Genomic DNA, 14,808 nt, shown 5'->3' on the forward strand with positions numbered 1-14,808 from the left:
CACGCGCGGAGCACTCGACGTTCATTCCGTGCGTTTCCAGGCAGCGCGCACGGCGGAGGGTGGAGGAGCTCCTTCGAGGGCAGCGATGGGAACCGGGGGTCAGTGGACGCAGACCTCCACGGCGGCCCAGGGGCTCCACTGGAGCACCCAGGAGCCTCCCGCCAAGCAGATGCGCGAGAGCAACGGTGAGACCGAGCGCGTGTCTCTCTCCCTCTCTGTCCGCGCCTGTCTCTCTCCCTCTGTCCGCGCCTGTCCCGTCTCTCGGTTGCCCTTTCATCGAAGTTGCATTGCATCGCCCGATCGGGATTGTATTAATATGTATTTATTTATTTGTTCATTTATATTTTACCCCCGGCCGTCCGTGATAAAGAGCTTCGTAGTTTGTCGCATTCTTCCAGGATAGATAACGATTCAGACTCTGTATTGATATGTCAACAGGCCAAGATGTGTGTGTGTGTGTGCATGCATTGGATATCGATGTCCTGTTCTGTTTGCCATATTCAATACGATTGTCACCCTTCGTGCGTTCGAGGTTTCCATAGTTTAAATGTGTAATTGCGCTACGCACAATCGGTCTAAGAAATAATCTGCCCCGAGATGCTTCGTGCTGCGGCCAGTTCGTTATTTGACGCCGGTTCGTGCCTGTGCAATGTAAGTGTCATGCGACGCAGCCGTTTGCTTGCCGCGTCGCATAGGACATTGTGTATGTTGATTTACTGTGAAAAACCCAACGAATAATGGATGCCCATTGTAATTGATGTGACTGCATTAACCCCCCCTCCCCGCGCCCTTCTGATCTAATTGTTTCACAAGTGGCGGCGTCACGTTCATCACCCCCCACCCCCACCCCGCTCTATTTAAGACCGAAACAGGAGGAGGTATTTTTTCCACAACTCTGTGACTGTCGTCGTTGCAATTACCGGCGAAGTGTCACGGTACTCGAATTGTCAACGTTGTCGGTTTACTCTCAAACGCACAACCTGGAGAGTGCTGAACTCGTAACGGATTGGCATCGTTTTGTTTACGTGATCTTACTAGTTGGCTGTGTCGGGTGGTCGTGGCGGGTTTAACGACACTTTTATACTTACGCGATCTAACCCCAAAAACCTCTATTATGGATAATATTGGTCGCGAAAGCCCCATTACTACTAGCTGTTAAACGATTCCTGTTCGCTTTGTCGCTGTGTACTTTATCGTACTTTGCTTCGCATTCGTCACTTCGCTGTTGCGAACGAGACTCCGATCCTGGTCTCTGGAAGTCCTCGGCCCCGGTTCAACGAAACTCCACGTGGCGATCACCCGCGATCGCGCCTGAGATCTCGTCGGATCTCAGACGAACGGGGAGGGGTCGAGTTGTGTGCAGAGCTTGCAGTGGCAACAACCATGCACAGCCGGCTGATATGAGCTGCTGAACGGGGTATGTTGTTGTTGCGCTGTACTTCTATGCTGCATCGCCGTCGATGCTCCCCGCCTTCGCCAACCCGGGCTGGTGTGTGTGTGTGTGATGCAGTGTAGTCAAGTAATAATCGGGACCGGTTCACTTGACAAAGGATTGACTTTAGCTGGCTCCATAGCACAGTTGTATGTGTGTACGTTGAACTTCTATTGGCACTGTACGTAGCCAACCGTGCAAATTGGAGGTATGGGGGAAGGACAAAAAAATAAAGGAATACGTTTTCAATCCTAGATTAAAAAGTGCACAGCTCCCAGTGGTTTCCTAATATCGAAAGGAAGAGCGTTCCAGACGGCCGCAGAAGCGCATCTGACAGCGCGTGACGTACGTACGTACGTATGTTGAACTTATTTACCACCGTGCATGACCAACCGTGCTAATCGGAGGTGCGCGATGCGGTGACCGTCTTTGTTCGATGGTGTCAGCCCAAAGCCGCTGCTGCGAGGGATGACCGGAGTCTGCGCGTGGTGGCTTATGCTCCTGCGTGATGCAGTGCGGTCAAATAATGGCCAGGACCGGTTCACTTTGCTCTCACCGTGGATGTTCAGCTACGGCAAAGGATTCACGTCAGCTGGCTCCCCTGGTGCGGTTCTCTCACCCGCCGCGCCGTTGCTCCACACCCACACGCGTGTGAACTCAAAGAGCGCGCCTTTCATTACGGCTCGTGTACAAGTAAACCTCTTGTTTGAGGAAGGCCAACTGGCTGATGCGTTGAGTTTTAGAGGTTAGTGCAATGCGGAAGAGCGAGGAAAAAATGTTAAACGAGCCTTGTTTACCGCACAGCGCGCCGTCGCTGTTATTCCGGAGCGTCACGTCCTGCCCTCTCCTCTGGATTGTATGGCCCCCCCCCACTCCTAAAGTTCTGGACATGGGGACCCCTGAAGGGTTCAGGGGATGGGGCAGGACGCGTTGTGAGGTATTTATCAGCCGAACACGATAATGCGCGGGCACAAATTCCGATGAACAAAAAAGACGTTTTGAAATAATCTGCCGCGTCTCAAAACATATATTTAAATATATATTCTCCCTAGAACAGGACCACATGTAAAATATATGGGCTCTGTGTAAATATACATATTATATGGATGATGCCACGGATTTGCAACATAGGTAATGAACGTGGGAGGGAATGGTGGCTTGGTGGTTAGCGCACAGCGCCATGAAGCCGGCCAAGTCAGTTAAATTCCTCGTCATAGCTTCACATGTGCGGTGTGAGATATATCTGAACCATTCCCTACGATTCACTCCTGCGCCATTATACTAGCCTATAAGGTTGCACATTACCATTCGGTTATTTTAATATTTAAAAAAATAATAATCGATCATTGAGATGCAAGATTCACTGCATGTACCGAGAGCGTGAGAATCAAATTCAATGGATTTTTTTTTAAAGTTCCCACGAATAATGTATCTACGGTACGGCATAGAACGTAGTGCGTGGGACGGAACGGGGGTGCAGTGGTTATCACCTTGTGTTACGAACCCAACAACCTAAATGCTTTATTTGCATTCTATTTCTATATATAAAAAATATATTTTCATTGATGTAAAAGTAGGAAAAAATGTACGTTGTTGTTCCGTACGAGGGAATTTGTGCGAAAAGGATGGTGTTTAAAAAACGATCACGCAAGGATGGAACATTTAGAGGCGACGTGTCATCCGTTTTTAACTCTCGGATTTGCGATGGAAAAGCGCGAGCAAAGTTTGGCTGGAGATTGTGACTCGTGGCTCTCGTTGTGAACTCGAAAATCTCGCTTCCCTCCGTGCACATTTTTTTTTGTTACGCGTTCATAAATTTAGGCACGTCGACGCACATACATACATTCACCTCCTCCGTCGGCAATTCAGTGAAGAATCACAATTCTTGATGACGAATCTTGAATCACGATCCAATTCCAGAAAGGTTATTTTCGCTTCGATTGTTTTTCCCCATCTCATTCGGACGGCTTTGTTCTCACCCCCATGAGGCGAGAACCGCGAGGCCGCCACGTAGTGTCCCAACTAATTTTCACAATTCACGTAACGAATGTGCGCCGCGGGTTTTGTAACGTGCGTCACGAGCCCAGGAAGTTATTACCGCCGTAAGTTATTACCGCCGTTGGCGGTAATAGCTTATTACGAGCCTCTCGGTATCGCCGGAGGTTGCGAACAACGCGGTCAATGTTTTACTACGGGAGTTGAGGTTTACTCAAAACATGTGTCGGGGGGTCACATTTGAAAGAGGTGTTTTTTTTGGTGCTTTCTGGTGTTGTTTTTAATTCAATTGAACGAGCGGGCGGCCGGAGCGCAGCGTCTCCCTGAGAAGTGAGTGGGCGCGAGGAACTTGGCTCACTTGGGCCCCCTGAGGGGTGAGGGGGACCCAACATTGGGATCGAGCAATGGCGGGGGAGGTGGGGAGGGGAAAACAGATGTAACGATGTCGGCAAACTCCTGCTGGAAATATTTGATTGGTTGTAATTATCAGCGAGTTACAGCCCTTCGCCAACCCACTGCTGGATGAGGGCCTCTGCGTGCCGGGGTTCGCGTGAGCGTACTTCACGCCGTCGGTCAGCGGCGGGCTGGGTCAAAGCCGAAGCCGAGGTCTGGTTTGGATATCGCTCGCCGCTGATGTTGTCCGTGGTCCGGACTCAAACTCGGGTGTCGTGGTTTCACAGGGCAGTGCGCTGAAGACCGTGCCGCCGCTCCACCTCCTCTGGATGTGTTCCGTCACGATCACAACCGCCGTATACCAGAAGAGGATGTAGCGGAATTGCATTTTGGGTAGGGGCCCTTGGTGAGAGTTGAGAGCGTGGACGTCACACAATTTGCGTGGACGTCACACGATTTGCGTGGACGTCACACAATTTGCGTGGACGTCACACAATTTGTGTGGACGTCACACAATTACACCACTGGGACATCCGGGAAGTTTGAACAAAGTCGACAAGCGAAACGGTTTTTCATCGACATGCGAGCAGTTTTCCTTTCAGCGGACGCAGAGTACTTGAACTAACCCTTATATGGAGCCCAATTTAACCCTTTACCGTTCCGAGACGTCTGCACGTTGCAGGGAGGGGGGTCCTGTTCACTCATGAATCTCGGAGTGCGCAAGCTGCTCAGCATTAATGTAAATTAGAGGCACAGTGCCATTGTTTTTTGAAGACATTGTTACTCACCACAGAGAACTGTAGCGACGGAACCAACCGCGCTTAACGATAGCTGTGCCACATGCTCTGCAGGAGCCTCGGCACCGAGTTATTTCATTTTAGTCTTTCTTCCGGTTTCGTTTGGATGATGTACACATTCGTCATCGGAACGGGAACGGGGTTAACTACGAACTCGTTTACATAAAAAAGTGGATACACTCTGCCTCGAAGGTTGTACGGCTAGCGGTGCGCCGGACTTGCGATCCAGAGGTCGCCGGTTCGATTCCATCTCCCGGCGCGGCGGTCGGCTACGTACGGTGCGCGAAAGAAGTTGGCCATGGACACACGTACGTAATTGTCCTCGCCACCACCTCTGTCCATAAATAAATAACGGTGACGAAGGACTTCCGCAAAGGGCTGCACGCGGCTCCGGAGCTGCAGGTCAATAGTTCACATTTTGGGGAAGTGAAACTGAAACTACCCCTTTTTATGTTGTTTGCGAAGTTTTGTTATGGCTAAGGAATGTATTTTTTTTATATATAAAAACGTTTTACTTGCACTTTGCCAAAGGTTTTTGTAGAACTCAGTTAATCGGTACCAGGGGTGGAGCGGTGGTGCAGTGGTGAGCACGCCGCGCTATGAACCCAGCGACCCGAGTTCCATTCCCAGCAATGGCTAAACAGCAGTGGCAAGTGACATCTGAACCGGTTCTGAACCGCCCTCTCCCCGCGCCCCACACATCACCAATTCGCACAACGACCAGCGTGGTCAAGTGCAGTCATATATCCCTCGCGTCCAACGCGGCAAAGTAAAGTAACGTAGTCTGGGTGGTGGAGCGGAGGCAAAGTGGTTAGCGCGCCGCGCTACGAAACCCGGCAGACGGCTTCAGTACCCGTCCGCGGCTACAAATCGGTGACAAACGATACCTCAATCTAGATTTGAAGTTTTCGTGACTGCAGGGATCCATACTCTTTGGTTCTTTCGGTAAAGTCACATATCTCCCTGGCTCCTTCCCCCCTCTCTTACCTATATAGCCTCTTGTTACAGCAGTCCTTTTGCCCACTTCAGCAATTGTTTCTTGCTGTGGTTGTCCCACCTGATGACGGACGCTTGTGTTGCGTCCGAAACGTCGTGATTTAATTTAATTTTATACCTACGTGACTTTACCGAAAGAACCAAAGAGTATGAACGATGCCTCCTCAACCTTCGGCGCACCCGCATCCGCGCGTAGCCCACCGAGCCGCACCGACCGACGCGACGAAGCGTGGACCCTCACGGCCGTGGGGGGGGGGGGGGGGGAGACTTTTCGTCCCAGCAGCGTTGGACCGCACGTGACGCGACGGGAGCGTGGTGGCTGTGTGGTGCGTGGTGCCTGTGCGGTGCGTGGCGGCTGTGCGGTGGATGGTGGCTGTGCGGTGGATGGTGGCTGTGTGGTGCGTGGTGGCTGTGCATTGCGTGGTGCCTGTGCGGTGCGTGGTGCCTGTGCGGTGGATGGTGGCTGTGCGGTGCGTGGTGGCTGTGTGGTGCGTAGCGGCTGTGCGGTGGATGGTGGCTGTGTGGTGCGTGGTGGCTGTGTGGTGCGTGGTGCCTGTGCGGTGCGTGGCGGCTGTGCGGTGCGTGGTGCCTGTGCGGTGCGTGGTGGCTGTGTGGTGGATGGTGGCTGTGCGGTGCGTGGCGGCTGTGCGGTGGATGGTGGCTGTGCGGTGGATGGTGGCTGTGCGGTGCGTGGCGGCTGTGCGGTGGATGGCGGCTGTGTGGTGCGTGGTGGCTGTGCGGTGCGTGGTGGCTGTGCGGTGCGTAGCGGCTGTGCGGTGCGTGATGGCTGTGCGGTGCGTGATGGCTGTGTGGTGCGTGGTGGCTGTGCGGTGCGTAGCGGCTGTGCGGTGCGTGGTGCCTGTGTGGTGCGTGGCGACTGTGCGGTGCGTGGCGGCTGTGCGGTGCGTGATGGCTGTGCGGTGCGTTGTTCCCCGCGTAGGCCCAGCGTGGGTAGGCAGCATATTTCCTTTTTTTCTCTCCTCCCCCCCACTACCCTTCTCCCTGCCGTTAAACGCTCCGGGGGTCGACATCTGCAAGCGCTTACGCGAGTGCGGCGCTGGTAGCCGCTCGTGTCGTTACGTAGCGGGCAACGTGTTCTCGTCTCGTGCGGCGCCGCTGCCGCTGCAGGAGATAAGCGACTGAGGTTTGGAGCGGCGGCATCGACGCAGTGCCCATGGCACTGATCCGAAAGAGCGCTGGCAGAGGACAGAGCGGAACTATGGCGGACGTCCAGAACAAACGCCTCATTCGAGAACCAAACATCGCACCTCATTGCTTTCGCATTCCTCCTCCACCCCGTCCTCCTCCACGAAGACACCGGTAGCGGAAGCATCAATCGCATCAGAAGATCAGCGACGGACCGCCGCGTGCGTCAAATTGAAAATGACAGACACGCTGCACGGCGGTGCGACTGTGGTCAGGCGACTGATACGATCGGACCGTGCAGCAAAGCCACCGTTGTCTGCGCGCTCCTTCGACGGAGCAGAGACAGCAACACAACTCCACGAACTCTCTCCCTGAAGCACAATCAGATGCAGAAGTGTATCTCCCTCTGAGTGAAAGCCCGTCGAGCCTGAGGGGCGGCTCGGCCTGCGGGGAGCAACCGGAGCCCCCTCGCCGTGGCGGCGCAGACCTCGGCGCCGGCATTCGGCTCCCCCATGGGGATCGAGCCCACGGCAAGGTGCCGCAGCAGCCAGGGACGCGGAGACGATTTTTGCTGCCGCACTGCGGAAACCGAACGGTGGCGGCCTCAACATATTTTTTTTATGGTGGTGCGATAGTGCGGCGATGGTGGTGTGGTGGCATGGTGGTTGTGTGGTGTGGTGATGTAGTGGTGGTGTGGTGGTGTAGTGGCGTGGTGTCATGGTGGTGGTGTGGTGGTGGTGTGGTGGTGGTGGTGTGGTGGTGGTGTGGTGGTGGGGTGATGGTGTAGTGGCGTGGTGCTGGTGTGGTGGTGTGGTGGTGTAGTGGCGTGGTGTCATGGTGGTGGTGTGGTGGTGGTGGTGTGGTGTGTGGTGGTGGTGTGATGGTGTAGTGGTGGTGCTGGTGTGGTGGTGGTGTGGTGGTGGTGTGGCGTGGTGTCATGGTGGTGGCGGTGGTGGTGTAGTGGCGGTGGTGGTGTGGTGGTGGCGGTGTGGTGGTGTAGTGGCGTGGTGGCATGGTTGTGACGGTGGTGGTGTGGTGGTGGTGTGGTGGTGTAGTGGTGGTGTAGTGGTGGTTTGGTGGTGTAGTGGTGGTGGTGTGATGGTGGTGTGGTGGTGTAGTAGCGTGGTGTCATGGCGGTGTAGTGGTGGTGGTGTGGTTGTGTGGTGGTGGTGTGGTGGTGGTGTGGTGGTGTAGTGGTGGTGTAGTGGTGGTGTGGTGGTGTAGTAGCGTGGTGTCATGGCGGTGTGGTGGTGTAGTGGTGGTGGTGGTGTGGTTGTGTGGTGGTGTGCTGGTGTAGTGGTGGTGGTGTGGTGGTGGTGGTGGCGGTGGTGGCGTGGTGGTGGTGCGATGGTGGCGGTGCCGTAGCCTCTCCGACCCGAGTGCTGCGCCGTCGTGCGAAACGCCACCCTTTGGTCCTCGGTCGTGGGCACGGACGCGCATCCCGGGGGTAGAGCTGGCACAGACGGGGAGAATCCTCATCCCCATTGCGTGCGGTGCGTGCGGTGCGCGCATGTGTAAATCCAGGTCACGCTCCACCACGGAATCGTGGCATACGCTGCTCTTCGTTTGTTCTGCACAGCCTGCGCACCCCCCCCCTCCCCGGGGGGGTTGGGGGGGGGGGTCGTGCGGGGGAGGAGTGAACGTTTTAATGATTCCTCATGCCCAGGTCACATCGGGTTAGCACAGATTAAAGAAAAGCAACGAGGATGGTTTTGATCGAGCGTCATTCTCCTCCGTGAGACACGCACGTGTCGTCCAGGCTCGAGACCTTCCCCGTCTCCTCTGCCGATGACCGACTGCCCCTTCTCTAGAATAGATCTTCACACACACACACATATATACACACACGTATATGCGCTGTATCAACAATCATTAGTGGATATTGGCCAAACATCCAGACGTAGGACTGCAGAGCGTGGGCAAATTGCTGGCACCAACCGCTTCTGGTTGCCTCGCATCTTTGTCGGGGGTCTCTCCCTGCGAATATCTGCGCGCGTTGCGAATTCTGCTGAGTTTCGAGATGCGATTTGCGTGAAATACGCAGCACGCTGCAACTCGCGTGCAACACGTTGCACGCGAGTTGCAACGTCATGTCACTGTGCGCGCGACACGCATCTCCGTTTCTCTACGGCATCTTGAGGTGAAGCCGTATTTAGCCGCTGCGCGAATCCAAATCACATTTCATTCCAGTTCTGCGCTGAATGGAGAGATGGTGATTAACCACCGCCTCCTTCCCTCCAACCCATCTCCCCATACCCCCCACCCACCGCCACCCCTCTATCTTAGCTCATGCATATGGGCAATGCATAATAGATGCTTTTTCTGGGTTAGATCGCGTAAATATATAAATGTGTCGTTAAAACCACCACCACCCGACACAGCCAACTAGTAAGGGTTGTCACGTAAACAGAACGTGCCAATTCGTCACTAGCACAGCACACCGGTGTGTTGGAGAGCCCAGCCACAACATTATAATTCTGAGTACTCAGATCTGAGTACGCGATCTAACCCAAAAAAACCTCTTACGGATGATATTGGTCGCGGAAGCCTACGTGTGAAACTGACATGAACAATGTGTTCACTAACGCACAGTGACCAGAAAACCTAGTGGGGAGGGGGGGGGTGACTGTCGTCTTTGCGTTACTTGTATTGTGTATGTGTGTATCTGTGTGTATGTGTGTATGTATGTGTGTGTATGTGTGTGTGTGTATGTGTGTGTATGTGTGTGTATGTGTGTGTATGTGTGTGTATGTGTGTGTGTGTATGTGTGTATGTGTGTGTGTATGTGTGTATATGTGTGTATGTATGTGTGTGTATGTGTGTATGTGTGTGTATGTGTGTGTGTGTATGTGTGTATGTATGCGTGTATGTGTGGGTATATGTGTGTGTGTATGTGTGTGTGTATGTGTGTGTATGTGTGTGCGAGTACCTGGTGCGGTGTGTTGTAAACATTTCCACCGGGGAGACAAAGGCGGCCGGGCGTGGCGATGGCCACCCGCCTGCCTCGTGTACACGTGCCGGCCTTCGTAGGTGCTGCCCGCTGACAGCACTTGCCCCAACATTGTGTTGAAGGCTATACGGGGGGGGGCGAGGGGTCTTTGTCTTTGTCGCCCCTCCCCCCCTCCCCCCCTTCTCGAAGTGAGCACCAAAAGAGCCCCACATCTCAGGGGGCCGTTACCGCGGCGGGGGGTGAGGGGGGGGGGGTCCGGGGGGGGTTCGGGGGGGGGCGGGGGGGGGCAGACCAGCGGTGCTCGGAGCACGCACAGACTCGGGCAGTTTTGTTCCTTTTCAATCCCCTCGCCTCCGCTCCGTCAGCCCACGGCCTAAATGGCGATGGCCCCGCAATTGCGGCGTACCGCGTGAATGCGCACGAACGCGTTGCCACCATCGTCATGGCCATCACCAGCAGGAGCAGCAGCAGCAGCAGCAGCACCAGGGGTCCATGGTCAATTGACCGCCGATGGAGCTGCCGCCTCCTAGTTTGGCGCACATACGCTTCGCGGAATAAATAAAACAATCACCCGCTGACGGACGAAGGCCTTCGCTACCCCAAGCCGCTGTCCCAATCCCACAATCCCGCGGCCGTGTTACGGTGCACCCAGCATCTCCACGCGAGATCATTTCGTCGCTCCGTCTCCCTCGCGGGTGCGTTTCCATTCCTTGGCTGCCAGCCTGTTCAGTGCCGGATTAAGCTGTTGCGGGGCCTGTAGCATGATGTTATCAAGGGGTCCTAAATAATAATAAAAAATACGCGTAAATATTAAAACACGTAAATTTTTACTTGCATAGGAAAGTAATTGTATTTTGTCATTTGCTATACAGCCAGATAATAGGACAAATCGCGAACCTTAAACACCCAGTCGTTCATAAAAGTTGAAGGCGGTATAGTACTATAGTAATAGAGCAAGTGCAGAATCACTGAACCGGAATTGATAGCTTGAAAGCATTTAACGCGGAGCCCTTGAAAATACGGGGCCCGTAGCTACTACATATGTAGCTACTACTACATATGTAGCTACTGCACGTGTAGCTACTACACATGTAGCTACTACACGTGCAGCTATTACACATGTAGCTACTAAACATGAGCTACTACACGTGCAGCTATTACACATGTAGCTACTACACATGCAGCTACTACACGTGCAGCTACTACACGTGCAGCTACTACACATGTAGCTACTACACATGTAACTACTTTTGCTACTGGGATAATCCGGCACTGCCCCTGTTATTGTTCGTTGGCCCCGGCCATCGCCGTCCCTCCCAGCGGCGATGCGTTCCGCCTGCTGTTCGTCCGTTTCGCTCGAGTCTCGTTTCCGACCCGCGCATGTCCCTCCCCGCGTGATTCCGCGTCCCTCCTCCTCGGCGCTTCTCGGTGCACTTCTCCGCTTCTCGTTCTGCGCTTTCCCGTCGGTTGCCCACCACCGTTATTACCGCGAAGGTGGGTGAGGAGTGGTGACGCAGCGGGTGGCACGCTACGCGGGTTGGTCCTGGCGACCCGAGCACGCTCCCTGATACCACGGCTGTCGTCGGTGGTCAAGGTGGCATCTGCCGAGCTGGTCTCGGTCCTCCCATCTTCCTTCACTAAGCCACAGTGGCCATAAAACTCACGGAGGAGCGGTGTCGAGCGAAGATGCACGCACGCTGCCACGGACGTGCGGCCAGGGGAGGCAGGGGAGGCAGTGCCTCACCTGTCATGCTCCCAATGAAAATAGCTGTTACGAAAAGTAAAAAAAAAGAATAATCAAATAAAATAAATATTAAGATTTTTCCACCGATCCGCGTTATTAATGTCATTTCTGCACAATTCCAATAATTTTTAGAGTCAAAATCGCCAAAGTTGCGGAGCTCCGTTGCAAATACAGGAAGAGATGAGAGGTGAGGCAGCGACGAGCTCAGCCTCCCCTGTGATTCGCAACCCCTCAGTAACTGGATGGAGCGCGGGCAATAAGCCCGTGCCTGTTACTATCTCAGTATGTCACCAATGTAATGTTTGTAGACCCCTTCATTTCATGTCCTCGCCTTCCATACTCCAGGTAACTTATTTCACGTATGTGTATAAAGATATTTAGGCTTGCTGGTCTCGTCATAAAACTGCAATGAAAAAGCACCAGGGGAGGCAGCTATCACATCTGCCTCACCGAGGGGGGCGTGCCAGACACGCCCCCCTCAGACACGTGTCAGACACGCCCCCCTCAGTGATTAAATCTGGCTCTGATAATAGCCAGTGCCTCCCCAGCCATTGACCTCACCGCACGTCACTGGCACGCGCGTGCGTCATTGTTCAACAGCCACTTGTTCAGCGGAATAATTACATAACTGCCCGGCCCCTGCTCGCTGACCGGCGTGGCGGGGGAGGGCGACATTAGAAAATGACGCGTTGGGTTATTTTTTGTGTCTCTCCCACCGCTTGGTGATGGATGCGGGGTAATTAATGGGGGTCAGAGGTCGGCGGGGAGGGCTGCTGGTGCCAATGGGAAGGAGCCGCTCTGCCGAGCGCCTGACGCTGCTCGGCAAGGGTACACATTGCGTGATGAAAAATAAGAAGAGGTATTTACCCCTCGCTGGCAATAAAATAGGAGTCGTGTTAAGACGTTCAAATACAAAATAGATCTCATGGAAGCTTTTGCCAGCATCAAAGTATGAAAAAACACATTCCTGCGGAAGGAGCTGGTAGGAACGTTGGGTTGCTCGGTCAATGGCCAGGGTCAACGGCAGCACCACGTGGTGTATTCCGCAAATATGCCTGACTGTGAGGGCGGGCACAAGCCGGCGTGAGTAGGTTAAATGTTGAGTTTTTTAAGGGCACCACGGGGTGACCAGCCCCTCCCCACCCAGCTCCACCCCTCCCACCCCCCAACCAGCCCCACCCTCCCCACCCTCCCCACCCAGCCCCTCCCCACGCTCCACACCCAGCCCCTCCCCACCCAGCCCCTCCCCACCGTCCACACCAAGCCCCTCCCCACCTCCCCACCCAGCCCCACCCTCTCCACCCAGCCCCTCCCCACCCTCCCCTCTCCACCCAGCCCCACCCCTCCCATTTTTGGATGCACGACGAACGGACGGACACAATAATCCCCTGTGGGCTGGTGTAATCAGGAGGTTCCTACCAGTATAAGAATAGGTTTAACCCTTCTCTGAGAATAAAACAGGCGTTGTGTTAAGACGTTCAAACACCAAGGCATCAAGTCTGTATTAACCACATGTACTTGTGGCAAAACATGCAAACAATTTGCTCTGATAATGGAAACATTGTCTTCGAAACTGATTGGCCTACACCAGAGCCAGCCTTTTTTTTATTATGGCCTCGTCTCACCAGTGTCAAATCAGAGAAGGCCAAAAAGGCGAACAGAAAGGTTAAAACCTATTCTTATTTTTCATCATTTTGTATACTGGCAAAAAGGTCCGACAGATACAGATTGTGTTTCGCAACGGAGCCTGATAGGCTACCTCGTCCATCCATCCATGTGTCTGTCCGTGTGTCCGTCCTTCTGTACGTATGTCTGTCCATGTGTCCATCCGTGTGTCTATCCATCTGTCATTCCGTGCGTCTATCTGTCCGCGTGTCTGTCCACGTGTGTCCGTCCACCTGTCAGAGGGCACATCACAAGTAAACTACAAAACCCCCAAATCCCAGTACTCAGATGCTCATCCACGCGTGGTAGCATTGACAAGGAAATACTTCCAAAACGGCATTTTTACTACGAAAGGAAACTAATGTTGTTGCGAGTACCGGTGCGATTCGTGCGCGCGTGCTGCGTAAGGCACACGCGTGCACGAACGCGTGTGCCTTACGCAGCACGTGGAATTAACGCACACGCGAATATCATCGCACGGCGAAACCCCCCTGCTGCTCATATTTCTCTCCGGAGGTAAAGTCCAGGCGATTTGCTGCTCAAATTGAGCGTTCAGAGACGGTGCACTTCTCGGAGGGCAGCGGTGGCAATTCCACATTCTCATGGCGGAGGTGAGTCTCAAATGGGACAACCGCTGATTACTTCGTCACGAAGTGGAGCTTGATTCGTTGACCCCAGATGGATGATGGGTTGAGTCAACACCTTCCATCCCCCTCGGCCAACCAGGATTTGAACTTTGCTCTACCATTGAGCTACTGTCAAGAGGAGGGGGATAGACACTCAGGGGATTGCCACAGTCTGTGTGCGTGTGTCTATACAGTCGTGTGAGATTGAGTGTATAGACTGCATAGACTGTCAAAATATACACACCGTGTGTGTATAGACTGTCTATATATAGGGGGAAGTGGAGCGGCGATTAGCACACTGCGGTACGATTCCTGCTTACGGCCAATACCATGGATGGTTATCGGAACTGGTCCTGGGCCTCCTTCCCTACGTCGACTCTGGTGCGGTGTGTAAACATCGCCACTGGGGAGACAAAGGCGGCCGGGCGTGGTGCTGGCCACCCACCCCCGTGTGTACCGTGCCGGGCTTTATAGGTGCTCGCTATATGTACTTGCCCCAAAAGTCTGTTTAGGCTATACGGGGGGTCTTTGTCTCTATATATGTAGGGTATTTAATATTTATGCGCATCAATTGTTGTTACTGCAGCAACGGCAGATTAAAGACAATAATAGCAACGTCGTTTATTTCATGCTGGGAGGAAGGGTGACATTCTGAACATCTGCCCTTCAAGGTGTGGATGATATTTGTCCGTACGCATTTTTACGGAACGCCGCCACGGTATAACGGTAAGCGCACCGGACTTGCGATCCAGAGGGCCGTCGGTTCGATTCAATCTCCTGGCGCGGCGGTTTCTAAAATCTCCCCCACCTCCCCACCACCACCCGATTGTAAGGTCACGTGTGGTGGGGTGAAGCGTGGGTGATCCCATCTCAACCCCAGACATCGCGGCCAGCGTTGGGAAGAGGAGGAAAAAATACACTCTGTCGGTGGCTCTCTGGAGCCGCATCTAGGTGGAGGTTCTATTCCCGGAAGTGGCGGGAGCGAGCAATTGCAGGGCTGCGCCTTTACCGCATTTTCACCCGCGCGCTCGCACACACAGAGACGAGGACCCGTTTACTGGATA

At 53.9% G+C, this 14,808-nt stretch overlaps 1 protein-coding gene across 1 annotated transcript in view; it reads left to right on the top strand.

Annotated features, from left to right (window-relative positions):
* LOC116945300 (kelch-like protein 29) overlaps window positions 1-14,808 on the top strand; it is a 93,300-nt gene that overhangs the window by 17,274 nt on the left and 61,218 nt on the right. The window contains exon 3 of the mRNA XM_076068959.1: window positions 41-185. Within this exon, the coding sequence (XP_075925074.1) occupies window positions 41-185 (145 nt within the window). The remainder of the gene's footprint in view (window positions 1-40; window positions 186-14,808) is intronic.

The sequence above is a fragment of the Petromyzon marinus genome, chromosome 23 (assembly GCF_048934315.1).
Source record: "Petromyzon marinus isolate PM22_M1 ecotype Great Lakes invasive population chromosome 23, UKy_Petmar_22M1.pri1.0, whole genome shotgun sequence".
In the NCBI taxonomy this organism is placed as follows: domain Eukaryota; kingdom Metazoa; phylum Chordata; class Hyperoartia; order Petromyzontiformes; family Petromyzontidae; genus Petromyzon; species Petromyzon marinus.